Source organism: Rhipicephalus microplus, chromosome 1 (assembly GCF_043290135.1).
Source record: "Rhipicephalus microplus isolate Deutch F79 chromosome 1, USDA_Rmic, whole genome shotgun sequence".
Lineage (NCBI taxonomy): Eukaryota > Metazoa > Arthropoda > Arachnida > Ixodida > Ixodidae > Rhipicephalus > Rhipicephalus microplus.
The window spans coordinates 81,625,641-81,642,846 of record NC_134700.1 but is presented as its reverse complement, the minus strand read 5'-3'; the positions used below and the strand labels follow the sequence as shown (position 1 = coordinate 81,642,846).

The 17,206-nt window shown below is 42.9% G+C and overlaps 1 protein-coding gene across 2 annotated transcripts in view; it reads right to left on the bottom strand.

Moving 5' to 3' along the window:
• The window catches only part of LOC119178631 (uncharacterized), a 98,610-nt gene that overhangs the window by 53,428 nt on the left and 27,976 nt on the right, over positions 1-17,206 (bottom strand). For both annotated transcript variants that reach the window (XM_075870342.1, XM_075870346.1), the window contains exons 3-5: positions 15,262-15,363; positions 12,725-12,862; positions 1,434-1,650 (exon numbers count right to left, since the gene is read on the bottom strand). In XM_075870342.1, the coding sequence (XP_075726457.1) occupies positions 1,434-1,650; positions 12,725-12,862; positions 15,262-15,363 (457 nt within the window). The remainder of the gene's footprint in view (positions 1-1,433; positions 1,651-12,724; positions 12,863-15,261; positions 15,364-17,206) is intronic.

Genomic DNA, 17,206 nt, shown 5'->3' with positions numbered 1-17,206 from the left:
AGCAATTTACTGCGACTGCTGCGAAGCTACGTGGTTTCAGATCAATTAAACAAACAAGTTCATGAATGCTCCGGCCTAAAATAACTACCTGAAGGCGCTTCTTTTTAATAATATATTTTATTTGCGACAGGACTAACTCCTGGGCGCCAAAATTCACGTGTGATGTTTTCAACTTCACTTAATACCCCGTCAAGTCCCCAACGGCAGCGATGATGGCGCTGATTTTGAACGGCAGTGAGGCGTGCGGTGACATTATCAGAAATATTGGCACCGTTTTCGCCGCAAAAATGAAATTCCCCCGCTGCCTGACAAAACGGCCAGCGTGCGCTGCCGTAGCCGACGACGCGGTTCAACCTTTGTCACGCACAGGGAAGACAATGAACAAAAATAAAGCTCACCGCAGGTGCCTGCCGACGGCAAGCTGACTTTTCGTCTTTTTCCTTTTCTTCGCATCTATCACGGGATAACTGCATCACTTAAACAATACACGTGCGCCGAGTATACTTTCCTTACTTTAGTTTTGTGCTGGTTTTCTTTAGGATATATCTGTTCACCAATGCATGGTATATTCACATGCATAAAAGATTATGCCAATGCGTGCGTCTTATAGGAGTCAACGTGCTTATACAATGTTATCAGTAAACAAAACGCTGCGCAAAAGAAGCACGGCCAAGAAAATAAGAGTGCTGGTTGCAGACTCGGGACTGCTTTCTATTCAGAAAAAATGCATTATTACCTTTACGAAACCACAAATTCATATACGCGCATGCGAGAAACCTGTTTTCATTGACGTACGATCTTACTGATGTATCATTGACACGGTTTACCACCCTGCCAGCCTTTCAGCCTTCACCGGTATCTTTTTCCGTAAGCATCCCCCCCCCTCCCACTAAGTTGGGAGGGGGCTGAGAGGTGCGGCGTGGAGGTATAGTAAATGTGCTGGCATGACCTCTTGGTGAGCCTTTTTCAGAGGTGGGCTTCGAACGTTGGTGATGAATCGCTCATTATCCTAGAATGAAACCTGTTCAGAGATGGCACTCGGCCGTGACTGTTGACGACATATGTCTGAAGGATTTTGCGGTTATTGAGTATGGAGGACCGATTAGCTCAAACGCTTGTCTTCTAAATTATTTAGAAGGTCAGGGAAGGCGGCAAGTTTGAATGGTTATGGCGTTCAGATTTTTATGATGATATCAGCCGACGAGCCCTGATAGAGCATTCCAAGAATCGTTTGGTTCCCACTTTTGCGCACACATATCCAAGGAGACGAGGGCAAATTGTTGAATAAAGCACCACCAGTTCTGCGTTCAATGCAGAGCTCTTTTTCCCGCTCAAACAATGGTGTCGTGGGGAGGATGGGGTGAAACTTTAATCCCTGCATAGAAAAGAACACCTTCAACAATGCAACTGCAGAACGCATGACGGGGACTCACCCTTGAAACATGGAGAGCCCGAAAGATGTCATCCTATACTTCTTCAGTATGGATTTAAGAACGTTGAAGGCGGTATTGCTGTATACCGGCTCTATGTTTCTTTTTTTACTGTTGTAGAACACGTCCATGTAAAATATGATGGCACACAGCCCGTCCTCGGGAACCATCAGAGGCAGCGCGACCATGGCACCGACTGTACAGGTGAGCAGCCGTACTCCTGCCGGAGAATAATGAACATTCAAGTGGAACCCACCGCTGTGTAGAAATGCAAGAATGGAAGAAAAAAAACAACGCACGCTTGAGTTATGACTATTTCAAAGGAACACCACCCAATTGCAACAGCGGAAACTGGAAAAGTACCGTATCCATTATAAACGCAGGAAATCCCACAACGAAAAGAACTTTCTCGTCATCGGCAAATTTACAACGTGTACTGCTTTGTTTCAAAAAGAGTTGATTAACAAAGCTCCTCTTTTTTTGTATATAGGCGAAAATTCACGCTTCGTATTCACACCACAGCTGATCACCTTTACGTTGATGTTCAGTCTATCGAACACTAGCTGCCCAGGTAGCTACACATTTACAAGCTCAGCGCTTACATGTAACACATTTCATTCAAGTGAGTTCTGCTGTCCGTGCGTATTCAGCTGGCAGCAGTAGACTTAAACCCAACTTTCCACTAGACTGACGACCATCTCATGCTGAAATATCATCTGCAACTCTTTTTCTGTGGAGCTTCTACAAGGAGAAAACTCACGAAGAATAAAGGTAGAATAATGAAGTTACTAGTCTGTTTATAATTGAATATCGAAAGCCGAGGTGAAGTTCCGTCGAATATTCACAAGTACCTGTGAATACGATTAGCACCTGTACTGATTTCTACAAAATTTCTATTTCTTCACCAACCGGGGCAGGCAAATCAAAGTTGCTGTAAAGCAAACATTATAGAAGAAAATCATGCACGTTACGACAACTTTCGTGATAACGCCACCTCTGTAGCTCTTTAATGTTATCACGAAGCAGGTTTAGCATCTCGGTATATTCGAGAGGCAGCAACGCCATTGGGCACCTCCCTCATCCTCCAGCAGTCTTTCGGAATGAATGCTTTCATTTCATTCCAGTTCCATTCCAGGGTATTGAAGTTTGTCGCCATTCCGTTCCTTTTAGTTCTTCGGAATGAAAAAATCTTGCCCACTCTCACTCCTGGATTGGTCGGGAATCTCAATTCTATTCCTGTAATACTCGTCGTAGGAAAGGCATATTGGTAGTTTTATCGAGTTAAAAATGAACGCCCGAATAAGCTCATGTTGCCTGATGCATTAAGGCGTGCAAAAGTATGCAAACCACATTACCAAGACTGAGCGTTAGTAGCTTGGTGTCATATTTCGGACAAAGACACCCACTCGTGAAGACAGGGGAGAAAGTATAGCAGAATGGTATTGGTGAGGGAAGAGGCATAGTATAAAATGAGACCACGTGCGATCTGGCATAGGAAAGCTTACAGTGAACGTAAGCATCACACCAACGTCAATACGCATCAAAACTTATTTTAAGCGCTTTTTCTATAGATGTGCGAATATTCAGTTTTGAAACTGAATCGGATGCGAGTAGAATACTGTTCGAGTAGTTTCTGAACACTAATTGGACAATTTTCAGAACAGTCTTGGAATACCGCCACACTCTGCTTGAAGCAAATATTCACAAACCTTCACCAAGAACCAGTACAGTTAGCTTTAATCGACCCAAAATACCACATGCAAGAAAACTATAGTAAGCTTATATACAGCAGAAACTAGAGCCTCCAAATGATTTTGTAACTGTAGATTCAAATACAGCATTGACTAACGTCGTCAAAGGCACACATTGTCGCTTGTTTAAAATAAAATTAGAACACAAAAACAAAACGATTTCTAACCAAACACAACAAATACATCTAAAGATATAACGAATCAGATTAACCTGTGATCACAACATGACCTGCGCACAAAAAGCATGTAATGATGGGCGTTTACATCAACATACGCGAAAACAATTTGCGCAGACGCAAAGATTGCATCTGTTACCCATGAAGCTGAAGCACTCGTAGCTGCCACGTTCTGTTATTACAAGATGAAGATATATACGTTCATCAATGTGGAACAGCTGAGTAAACAGTGAGCAAGAGTGAAGGGTTAAGAAGAAACGCGTTCATCCAGCAATCAATATACATTCGGGAATCTCGTGTAAGATTGGGCTGGGTACAGAAGTTTTTAGGGGTTTATTAAAAAAATATTGCAACATTAGCTGCTTGAAGTTTTGTTGTTTTTCGGTTCTTCCTTTAGTGCAAGTTATTCGGCAGTTATTCTGCGTTATCAATGTCAGAACTGGTCGAAACCAAGAATGCAATACTTAACTTATTGCTACAGATTGAAGTGCCCCGCCGTGGTGGTCTAGCGGCTAAGGTACTCGGCTGCTGACCCGCAGGTCGCGGGCTTGAATCCCGGCTGGGGCGGCTGCATTTCCGATGGAGGCGGAAATGTTGTAGACCTGTGTGCTCAGATTTGGGTGCACGTTAAAGAACCCCAGGTGGTCGAAATTTCCGGAGCCCTCCACTACGGCGTCTCTCATGATCGTATGGTGGTTTTGGGACGTTAAACCCCACGAATCTATCAATCAATGCTACAGATTGAAATGAAAAAATCTCCATGCCCTCAAATCTTCTGAATGCTTTTTTTCGGCCTTGCGCAAAACAGCTTACCCCTTTAATAGATGCGATTTTCGTGGCATCGCTTCAAACAGCCACTTTGCCTATAGACTGGCTACGTGCCGAGATCCTTCCTATTCATTAAAGGGGCAACAGGCTACTTGTGAACAACCACAGGCTGATCTCGCTGACTAGTTCTTATTGTAAAATGACGAAGCATATCATCAACAAGGCGATCAGCACCTGCTCAGAAGACAACCTACTTTACTCCAAGCACCACGTCTTTCGTAAAGACCTTCCTACCATAACTCAACATCTCGAAGTTGCGCATGACTTTCCTGTTGTACATAACCTACGACTTCAATCTGATGCAATATTAGGAGACCTCTCTAAAGCAATTCACAGGGTACCCCATCATAAACTAAGTCAAAACTGAAGAGTATCGGGACATAAACCAGTATAGAACAATGAATAACCCCCTATCTTTCATACCACACCCAGTACGTTTAAATAAGTGATGCTGAATATGGGGAGTAACACGTTCACTCAGGAGTTCCACAGGGGTCTGTGCTAGGCCCCATTTTATTTCTGATTTTCATTAACGGCATTCATTTTAACGTTGAACTTTATGCACCGGTGAGACTCTCTGCGAGCGACTGTGTTCTTTACACCACAGTACGAACAATAGATGACCAAATCCGGCTAAATACCTCTTTCCCTAACATTTCGAGATGGTTTCATGAATGGAAAATAGAAATATATGTAGGAAAAACTTCGTACATGCATATTACCCGGAAGAAGGTATCTTAAAGATTAGTGTATCAGCTAACGCGACTACACGTAGCTGAGGCCGCTTCAGTGAAATACTTGGGGCGTTACCATCACGAACACATAAAAATGGGATGATCACTAGAGCCAGACGTGCACAAAAGCATACTGAGATAGTTGGGTTTTCTTCTCAGAAAATTTGCTCTAGCACCGGCCGAAGTCAGACTAACGAGTTACAAAGCCCTTATACGGGCAATCCTTGAATACAGCAGTATTGTGTGGAACCCACACCAAATTTATCTTTTTAAACAATGGGAAGGAATTCAAATTATAAGCGCTTCGGTTTGTGTATTCCCAGTATTGACGTGGAGATAGCATAAGCACTCTACACAATAGGGCAGACATTCAAACTTTGGCAATCCGGCGTCGCACTGCTGCCTAAAAATTTCTCTATCTACTCTATCACGACGGTATCAATATAAACAAGCACGAGTATTTAGAACCACCACATCAGCGCTCAGCACGAACTAACCACAACAGTATCAGGCCTTTTATTCTCCGTTCAGGTACATTTAGATATTTTAACTTTCTATCAATCATTGAACTACGGATTAACTAACCTCCCACAAGATTTAGTATCCTCAGGATCTGCTCACTTACTCGCTGCCGATCATGAGACATATTTTGGCCAGTAAGTAGCGACGTCGTACATAACGGCGCCACTTCTCGCGCGACGCACTTCTTTGGTTCTATGCCATCCGCAGTTATCAATCGTAGAGTTGTCTAATGTGTGCTGTTCCCTGTTAGTCTCTGCTGTGGCCACGCCGCAGTGGTCTAGTGGTTAAGGTCCCAGCTGCGGCGGATGCATTCTCGATCGAGGCGAAGATGGTGTGAGCCCGTGTGCTCAGATTTGGGTACTCGGAAAAAAACCCCAGGTGGTCGAAATTTCCGGAGCCCTCCACTAAGGCGTCTCTCATAATCACAAAGTGGTTTTATAACGTAATACCCCACATGTTATCATAGTCTCTGTTGTGTTTTTTTTCTCGTTATTTTATTATGTAGTCCCATCCAGTCGTCTTTGTGGCTATCCTTTCTTGTTTTGATTTTTACTACTTTTTGTTACTATTATATTTCTGTTCCTCGCTATATGTGTACGGATGTAGTATCCACTCTGTATTTTCTTGACCGCGCCTGGTAAGGCATACAGTATGAATAAATAAAATAAAAATAAAATTATATATTGATAGATCATTAAAAAGTGTTCGGTATTTCGAACTTCTTCGAATATGTACTGTTTGATTCAAGTGCCGCATCAAATACAGTGTTCTTGGATTCGTAAATAAAATATTCAGAATGTCGCACAACCCTGAAGTTTTAGTATGCTTCCTAGTGATCAATGCCAACAAAAGTGAAAGAATCATCAATGGCAGTTGAAACAAAAATAGAAAAGTAAAAGGTGGGGAGACAGCAGGTGGCCAGCGTGCCACCGAGTGGCCGAAAATCCTAAGGCTTGAGCGGGGCTGCACAGCCCACGTAATTCCGCACGACAGAAAGCGCCGCCAAAGAGCGGCGGTCACGCGAAGAATAAAAACAAACTTCGGAGGCAGACATTCTATGTAACAAAAGTTTAAAACTAACCTCGAATGGCGGTCCGAGGACATCTAAAATGTCAGATAATGCTGCCATATGAAAGAAGACCTTTCCCATATTTCATATAGAGGTCATTTTTGAAGGAAATTCGCAGGCAGGTTTTGTGAATATGCTGATATACATCGCTAAATCAGGGAAATTTCGTCGGTCAGTCTGAGATATGAAAACTTTGTGCCACAGTTACGTTTTAACACAACGTGATCACTTGGAGTGCCGTACAAAAAAGGTGCTTGAGACCAGACACGTATGTGCAGCTCGTGAGCGTCGGCCTAAAAAGAAAAAGAAGTAGCGCTGGCTTAGCTCGGCTATGCCGCATATACGTAGCGTAAGCTATGGACAGACAGATGGTTAGGCGCACGGATCTATGGAAGGACGGGTGGGCTAGAGACCGTGCCCGCTAGTGGCAAGTCACTCTGGGAAGTTTCAGGCCTTCAGCGGTGCACCAACTTAGTGCCGCTTGATATCAATTCTCCTCGAGCACGCCCAGCACGGCTCTCGATAAGCCACACGAAACAGGCCAACCTCTGCCAGTGCAGCTTACGCTACCAAAATGCGGTGAGAGTCAAGTGTGGACCATGGGTTACGACTGAGGCGTAAGCGGGCCACGTGTTCTTGACCTCAGCTATGTAAGAACAGAGTAGTATCAAGCGCGTTGCTACTAAATATAACAAGCTTATCAGCCAAGCCATTTTAAAAATACTACATTACTGTTGAATATAAGACTCTGACTTACTAATGTTTGAAGTTTCAAAAATAGCGCGTATAAACTTTAGCGTGCTCTTTTCCGATAAAAAAACACTTTCATTCCCCTTTCCATTCCTTCAAGCATTGTGCCCATTTAAATTCAGTGTCAAGAAAATGCGAAATGTATCCGAAGTGATTCTGATTCTGAGCTGGTAACTCCGCAACGCTGTCCTCCAGACAATGAAACCAGCCCTCACTAGAAACACACTCTAAAGCGGAAGGGGGGGGAGGTGGAAATGATGATGATGAACAAAATTTCATTACATGGACCCAGAGGTCGGTTAAGTTGCTCATAGGAGATAAGCGGGGATCCCTTGGGACACTGTGGCCTCCATTGTGTGAGAGATTACCCGGCATTGTTGTGGCAAGTCGGTGGTACACAAAAGGGACTCCCACGTATTCACCTGGGAAGAATTGAAGGAAGCACAAGTCATAGTTCGATCAAAAGTGCTTAAAGCAAGTCCACGTATTGTGCGCAAATTATCGGGCATGTGTGCATGAAAGGAATGAGCAATTAAGCCTTTTAGGGGCGAAGCTCCTTAGGGCGTGGGCTGTGCGTCCCCTGTAGCCTGTATGTAGCCACCTCTAGTTTAGTTCTTGCAGTGTTCACTAGATGGCGGTACCGTCCCCTCTATGTAGCCACCTCTAGTTTAGTTCTTGCAGTGTTCACTAGATGGCGGTACCGTCTCCTGTATGTAGCCACCTCTCGTTTAGTTCTTGTAGTGTTTACTAGATGGTGGTACTTGTACTGATGATGAAAAGATGAAAGATGTTATAAACTAGAAAGCGGTACTTGTAGTTGATGAAAGACGCGAGATCTTATAAAATAGGAATGATGTCACATATGGCACGTGTGATTGGTTGAAGGCAATCTTTCGATTTAGTGCGGCGACGTACGCTAGGGGGAGCGATGTAATAAAATCGAGTGGGCAAAATGTACAGAGAATTCATGGTTTACCAGGTTTACCTCCGGAGCTTCGCCCACTCATCATCATTCACTTCGTGGATATGGCTAAATTTTTTACATAGTACGGTGCCTGTGAGGAAAAGGGGAGTGAAGCAGATTGATAGATATCGGTGAGGACGAAAGTTAGAGCCCAGGGTGGGAGAGAATAAAACCAAGCGAAGAAAGGAGGGCTGAAGAAAGTATCCGGGAAGGAGGAAGCCATGCGTTACCAAGAAAATCATAATTAGTTAAATGAAGAATAGGAAGGCAAGGGGACGAAAAAGAGATGGGAAATGGAGAGTGGAAGAAAATAAATAAACAAAACGCAATGAAAAGTCTAGACGGGGTCAGAACAAAAATAACTACGCACTAAAGGCGAGCGTCTCAGCCACCCTGCTATCCAGGCAGAGTCGCTGAACGTGCATTTACCGGAAACATATGAATATGGGCAAGAGAACTGGAAAAAAGACATAAACAAGGCAAACAAATCATAGAAACAAATAAAGATAGAAGGAAAAGAAAAACAATGCTGTGTAGTATATAGTATAGCAAAGGGGGGCTGTGGCTGAGCTATACATTACTAAAAGCTGCTGTAGGGTAAAAGGGGGACTAAACACACCAGCCGGAAAACCGAGACATGCCTCACCAAAATAGGGCGTCTGGTCACTTGTACCACTTGAAGTGTGGGTGGTACACAAGCGCCACATTGCTTTAGGTTGTCTTAGCTTAGTGCTTTAGGTTGTCCTGCTAAGTGGAATGACAACTCGTAAGCGTTGCAGTGTTTTATCACTGCAAGTGTTTGATCATAGGTTAAACCGTTGTAGTACACAACGTTCCATTTTTAGCTGACGTTACTTTCTCATTTCGTAATACATGCCTATTTTTGCGTTTACGTATAGCGGAAATTTCAAGAAATTTGCCCTAAATTCTCAAAAGTCATTGAAATACGAGTTTTTTTAATGCCTTCTTAATACTTTTGTAGCCGCGTGCTTCATGTGATGTATAAGGGACTTTATTTGGCACAGTAGTTAATGTTAAGTTACCTGAGTGTTTGTTTCCGGTGTTAGACTCTTACGTCACCCAAAAAATGGAAGCTCTTCATGCGAAGAATATAGCGCAGCTTTAACATATAGAAGAATCGGCCTCTATTCATTGAAACTCTCCAGAGCCTGTCTTTTCTTCTGCTAAAATAAATATATTCGATTGTAATTGCAGTGGCATTCAAGCAACTTCACTGGTGGAACTGAAACTCATACATCAATGGGAGCAACACGCAGACGACCAGAAAGATGTCGCTGTTCAAGACAACGATCACAGAGGCATACCACAAAAGTGTAGCAATCTAAAATATTATACATTTTTACAGGTAGTATATTCTGGCATTGACGCAGCATACTTAACACACTGCAAACTTAAGGACTGATATGATCGGTATGTGGCTTCCACGCCATATGTTTGCGATGTTGCACACCGTGTGCTGTTATAGTTCAGACAGTTCAGTTTTAACGTTATTAAAGGTAGTGTTATAAGACGAATGGTAAGATTTTATTTTCAGAGTTTGATAGAGAGAAAGAATAAGGCTTTGTGGAAAGCAGGTAATTTCACAAGGAACAGCACTGCATTGCTTATAGAGCAATCCGTATGAATTACCTACTCTACAACGCCGTCCACTGAAACGGTGAGACTAATAAATATATTATATATCAGGTGTTCCTCAATGCTCCATTGAGGTACACCATCCTTAACTCTGATGGAAGATGGGAGCTCTCCGTTCGTCAACAGACACTGTTCCACGTTAGATAAATAGCTTATGAAATTCAAATGCCATGAGTGCTTTAACACTGGGCTGTTTCTAGCACGGTATCATGATTTATTTGATCACATGCCTTAGTTAATTCTATGAATACACGTTGAATAAGTTTTCTCTCAGCCATAATCTTTAGAATTCATTCATTTTCGTATGGCAGTGTACTTTCAGTTGAAAGCCCTCACTGGAAACTGAATTGAGCTTGCCTTTGCGAAATTGTTCGCCGCGTTGGCTCATCAAACATTCTAAAGACACTTCTGCACTCTACCAATATGTTTCAAATATGTCCTAAATTTTTTTGCATGGTAATACAGCCCAGCAGATTGTAAAAATAAAAGGACGTATTGTATAAGAAAAGCAGCGAATGACTTTTCTTCAGCATGAAAAATTGAAACATTATGACTAATCTCAAGCTGCCATTTAGAAAAACTAAGCGAGTATGGTGCCTCATAATTGTTCTCATTATTTGTCATCATTTGTTCTCCATATTGTTCCAACAAACAAAAGTATCCTTTAAATTTACATTTTTTTCCTATCTTCAAGACACCTCCAAAAGTATCAGCTATCTTGTGTATTTAAACGTACACCTATATCTAGGTACATGGGCCTCAAGCATTTTCGCCCTCATAGAAAGTGCCCTACCATATGAAAAGGAATCAATTCTAAAGATCGCGGCAAATAGAAAATGGTTTTACAGCCCAGCAGATTCCATAAATAAAATGACCTATAGTATAAGGAAAGCAGCGAATGACTTTTTAGGCATGAAAAATCGTAACGTAATGGCCAACCTCAAGCTGCCATTTGCGAGAACTAAGAGAGTATGATGCCTCATTATTGTTCTCATTATGAATCATCATTTGATTGCTATAACGTTACAACAAACGAAACTAGCCTTTGAATTTACAATTATTTCCTATCCATAAGAAACCTTCGAAAGTTTCGGTTAGCTCGTGATATGTAACGTGCACCTAAATCTAGACACATGGGCCTCAAGCATTTTCGCCCCCATAGAAAATGCGGCTGCTGTGAGTAGTCCCGTTAAGAGATGCAATCGTTAGGGTACTTCCAAGGGCTGATGTATCGACCCCGAAAACTGCACAATCAAAGCACAAGAAATTGGGATTTCGTCTTTCACGGTGAACCATAGAACGCCTGATGTTGTCTATCTAACAAAGCAGAGCCAATAGCTGATAACAAATCAAAATATACTTTTCAAATACGGCAGAACAAAGACCCACACATGCACACTCAGCATTAATCCAATACAGTTTGTCACCAACCACAAGATACTCAAATAAAGGAGCCACACAACACCACCAGAGACAGGCAAAACAACTGACACAAACAACGTGCACTACAATGCTAGCACGTGCATTAACAAGCCAAGACAGTTATAAAGTAAATTGTTCGTTGAATAAATTCAGCCCAAAGTTCTTGGCGCAAAGCTTTAAATGTTCTCTTCAAGAAAACACTCACCCAAAGTCCGGTGAGATTGTCGTTCTGCTGCTTCTGAAGTTTCTCTCCCAGGTATGCTCACGTCGTTAAATGTCCACACTCTAATAAAAAACGTATTCGCCGGTAAAAAGTGGTTTCGTGCGCTGAAATTTCAAACACGTCTTCACCCACTGGCGGCCAACTAGGACTTTCCTCCTGCTTATAACACAAGCCTTCACCCGCAGGTGATAACCTCTTCATCTCTCGCATTGTCACTGACGACAAAAGCCATCGCCTGACAGCGGCAAAACCCTCAGCTTCTCTGCTTGGTCACTGTACTACAAGCACTTAGCCTGAAGGTGGCAAGCTCATTTTATCTACTACTGCGGCTTTGTCCTCTGCTAGCTTATTTTCACTCGCCTAGTTTCGAGAAGATTTCTAATCGTCTTGTCGGCGCGGCGCACAGTCAAGGCTGAGGAACGGGCGGGACCTCCCTTGTAACAGCGCGCCACTATGTATCACCAAGCCCCTTCCCTTTAAAATTTTTCCAGAGATCGCTCGTTGACAAATGAGGAGGTTGGTCGGAATAGCTCCGCTTTCGAGCGGGAGAGGTAGCACACCCGAGGAGCCTTTTGGTGCTTGTTATCATCTTATACACTGGCTTCTCGGGTGTCCGAACGGCGCCTGGTATCGTCGCCGTCGCTAGAATCTGGAGGCGGGCTCTTTTTCAGTACTCATTTGTGACAGTCACCATGGTCGAGATTCGACACCGACAATTCTGAATCAGCAGTCTAATACCACATTCACTAGACCACCATGATGGATGACAGGTAATAATCTCATATTATTACTGTAGGTCATGTGAAGATACAAAGTGACTTAATATAATAAGAAATTTTTAAATATTGTAATCATTATTTGCGTGCAATTTATTTCTGGAAGACATTTTGCCATCTCTTGCTGCAAAGAGTGAACAACCGGGCCAGCAAATCGACAGAAAGCTGTTCCATGCTTACCGACTATTTATTTCTCAAGCAATAGGTGACATAAAGCTTGAGGCGGTCAACTACGTTGAGGAGAAAACGGATAGTAATGCCCCAAGTATAATTTTCTTCGCCCTTAACTTATCTTGGCTCTTCTAGGCAGACACAAGGCACACTGGATTCAATGTTTCCAACAAAAGCAGATGCGAAATACATCATTACAAGGTTCGAAACCACTCTGAAATAAAATAATGATAGTAATGAATGTACCCATACCTGGCACAGGTGATTCTGTCGTTGTAGATCGTGTAGGTGGTGTAGGTCTTGGAGGTCGTGTAGGTTGCGTAGGTTGCGGATGTCGTGTAGGTGGTGCAGGTGCTGTAGGTGGCGTAGGCGATGGAATGGTTTGAGTTGCTGCATGAGATTGAAGCGGTAGCTTCACGAGGTGTGTTCTCATGCAAAACGTAGAGTTACAAGTATGTCCACTGAGGCACGATGGCATAAAAAAGAAGAACAAAGTGATCGTTTCTTAGTGTGAATATGTCGGTTCGTGGCCAACGTAGGTTGTCCCACCCCTATTAAAACCCATGCCTCTCTCTAAATATGTTAGGTCAAGGAATGTTAGGCAAAAGTGAGGTGCGAAGAAGTGATCTGGCAATGCGTTGTACATGCTAGGAGGGGTATAGTATAGATTTGGCTTAGAACCACACACTCTTGGCAATCTGCGTATTAGGGGCTAAATTATATTCCGTGTAGTGTGAAATCGCTTGCGAGCAGAATGTGTTTTAAAATCGGAGAGCTGCCTACTCCCACGGTGACATGCATCATGCGTTACCGGCTATGTCCTCACCACCATTAAGCATTCTTGAGCCTCGCGTAGCATGCCACATGCTTGCATCTCGTGCTCACTGTTTTCTCCACCCTCACTTTTTCGCCCCACAAGGCTGACGCAAGCCGTTCCTGTTAGTAAAAACAGACTGCTCGTGCTGCACAACCGTTCACAGGCCACCCCGTATATGTAGGCTCTGTATCGCATATTCTCTTTCCACCACTCGTAGAAGGCAATGCTTCTCCTTCACTCGATCAATAGTTGGACGAAATATCAATTAGGCATTCGCGAAGCATACCCAATTACACAGCATTCACGCGATCCCCCCCCTCCACTCTGTGGCGCACTTACACGAGTTCCCCCATTTGAAGATGTGGGCGGCATTTTTTTTTTCTTGTAGACCGGCTTCGGACTTTATTTGAAATATTAGTGAAAGCGCTTTGCAGCTCTCCTTTGATTACGTAAAAAGCGAGGTTTGAAAGGATCCTTTTCTAGGCACAGTGTGAAAAAATGATTTTATTTGTTTCGCCTTGTTCCTATAAGGAAATAATAATTGAGTCTGAACCAGTCCTCACTAGACACACACTCCAAAGCGGAAGGAGGGGGAAGTTGAGATGACGGTGATGACCAAAACTTCGTTACTCCGGCCCAGAGGTCGGTTAAGTTGCTTAGAGGAGGTCAGCGGGTATCCCTTGGGACACTGCAGCCTCCAAGGTGCGTGAGATTACCCGGCGTTGCTGTGCCGAGTCAGTGGTACACAGAAGGGACTCCTACGTATGTGCTGTGGGAAAACTTATGTAGAATGCTTGAAGGAAAAACAAGTCATAGTTCGATCAAAAGCGCCTAAATCAAGCCCACGTATTGTGCTCAAATTATCGGGCATGTGTGCATGAAAGGAATTGGGAAAACTTTTTACACATTACGGTGCCTGTGAGGGAAAAGGGAGTGAAGCTTATTGATACATATTAGTGAGGAAAAAAGTTAAAGCCCAGGGTGGGAGAGAGCAAAGTGAACCAAAGCGAGGAGGGCTGAGGGAAGTATTCGGGAAAGAAAAAGCCACGCGTTAACGAAAAATTCCTTAATAGCTAAACGAATAATAGGAAGGGAAGGGGACGAAAAAGAGATGAGAAACGGAGAGTGGAAGAAAATGAATAAATAAAACGCAATGAAATTTCTAGATGGGGACAGAAGAAAGATAACTACGCATTAAAGGCAAGCGTCTCAGCCACTCTGCTATCCAGGCAAGGTGGCTGAACGTGCATTTACCGGAAACATAAGAATAAGGTCAAGAGAACTAGAAAAAAAGACATCAAAAAGAGGGAAAGCAAATGATATAAATAAATAAATATAGACAGAAAAAAAGAAAAATTATGCTGTTTAGTATACAGTATAGCGAAGAGGTGCTTTGCCCAAACTATACATTAATACGAGCTGCCGTAGGCAAAAATGGGGACTAAACACACCAGCTTGAAAACCGAGACGTGCGCCACTTGAATCGGGGCGTCTGGTCACTTGTACCACTTGAAGAGTGGCTGAACCACCAGGGTGGATGGTGGGTAGTAACTTCATATAATTATTGTAGGTCATGTGAAGATACAAAGTGACTTATTATAGTCAGAAATTTTTAAATATTGTAATCATTATTTGCGTGCAATTTATTTCTGGAAGACATTTTGCCATCTCTTGCAGCAAAGAGTGAACAACCGGGCCAGCAAATCGACAGAAAGCTGTACCATGCTTACCGACTATTTATTTCTCAAGCAATAGGTGACATAAAGCTTGAGGAGGTCAACTACGTTGAGGAGAAAACGGATAGTAATGTCCCAAGTAATATTTTCTTCACCCTTAACTCCTCTTGGCTCTCCAGGCACACACAAGGGGCACTAGATTCAATGTTTTCAACAAAAGCAATTGCGACAGACATCTCTACAAGGTTACAAAGCACTCTGAAATAAAATAATGATAGTAATGAATGCATCCTTACGTGGCACAGGTGGTCCTGTCGGTGTAGGTCGTGGAGGTCGTGTAGGAGGTGTGGATTGTGCAGGTGGTGTAGGTGGTGTAGACGATGGAATCGTCTGAGTTGCTGTAAGAGATTGAAACAACAGCTTCACGAGGTGTGTTTCATACAAAGCGTACAGTTACAAGTATGTTCACTGAATCACAGCGGCATAAAAACAAAAAAAACAAATTTATCATTTCTGAGTGTGATTATATCGGTTCATGGCCAACAGAGCATGTCCCCTCCCTACTAAAACACATGACTCTCTCCAAATATATTCGGTCGAGAAATGTTAGGCAGAAGTGAGGGGCGTTGAAGTGATCTGGCAATGCAGTGCATCGCGCTTCCAAGGGTATGGTATAGAGTAGACTTAGAACCACACACACTTGGCGATCTCTGTATTAGGGGCTAAATTTTATTCCGTGTAGTGTGAAATCGCTTTCGAGCAGATTGTGTTTTTAAATGCGGAGCATTGCTTACTCGCATGGTTTCACGTGTTGTGTGTTACCGACTATGGTCTCACCACCACTAAGCATGCTTGCGCCTCGCGTAGCGTGTTGAATGCTTGCAGCTCGTGCTCACTGTTTTCTCCACCCTCCTTTTTTTCGTTCCGCAAGGCTGACGCAAGCTGCTTCTAGAAGTAGAAGCGAACCGCTCGTGCTGCACAATCATTTACTGGCCACCCTGTATATGTAGGCTCTGTATCGCACATCATCTTCCCATCACTCGTTGAAGGCAACGCTTCTCCTTCAGTCAATAAATAGGAACAATAAAGACGAAATACCGATTCAGCTTTCCCAAAGGATACCCAATTACGCAACATTCACGCGATAACTCCACCAATCTGTGGCGCGTTTACTCGAGTCCCCCCCATTTGAAGATGCGGGCAGTGTTTTATTTTATGTAGACCACCTTTAAGCTTTACTTGGATTGTTAGTGTGTGCGCTTTGCAACTCTCCTTTTATTACGTAAAGAGCGAGGTTCCAAAGGAACCTATTTCTAGGCACATTGTTAGAAAATAATTTTATTTCTTTCGCCTTGTTCCTAAGAAACTAATATTATTTTCTGAAGTTTTACACGCCACAACCACCGAGCTTTTCAATAAGTTTCAAGGTAGTGAAGAACAACGAAAATTTTGAGCCCGTGATGTTGTTTGTCAAGCACATAAATTTAGGCACACGAGAACTTGGCATTTTGCTTTTTATACTATTGCAAAACCTGGTTCGAACATCGCACGAGAGTATACTGTAGCGTACCAGGTGCGGTGACGAAATGACAGAAATGCTTTGAAAGTACCCGACAGAAAAAGAAGGATATCACGGCTACCATAAGGCAATGAGGTTGGAGGAGCTTGCTCGGGAATGATCAGGTAACCCATTATTCCTCCGTACAAATATCTTGCCATCTTGTTTAGGCGTGACAACGCTGTTATATTGCATGCCTACACATTGTTTATTAATTAAAATTTGGATACACCATATATGTTTTGATAAACTATGTACATTTGATATACACGAGAGATGGTGTTTTACAGAGTACAAAAAGGGCGTCGCTCGATAAGCTCAGGTACTCATTTCTCTCTAAATATTATTGCTTAAGCATTCATGCACTATATGCATAGTGTATAACCAAACGTCATGAGTGAATTCGGTGAGCGATGACACTTGTGCCATCACACCCCACTATTCATCATCATAAAGTACAAGGAGGGTGTTCCTTCATGATCCCGGGGACCCATTTCCGTTTAAAGATTATTACTTTATGGCCACTAAAGTAGTAGGGATCATCGATGATGGGACGCGATGAAAAGTTTGAGAAGGCAAGATCGATAAAGGTGCCCCTGATGGTGGCATTATCATAAAAAGACCACCGGTATGTTATTTTAATTCCATTCCAGCGAAGTACAACTTGTCAAAATTTCGTTGTT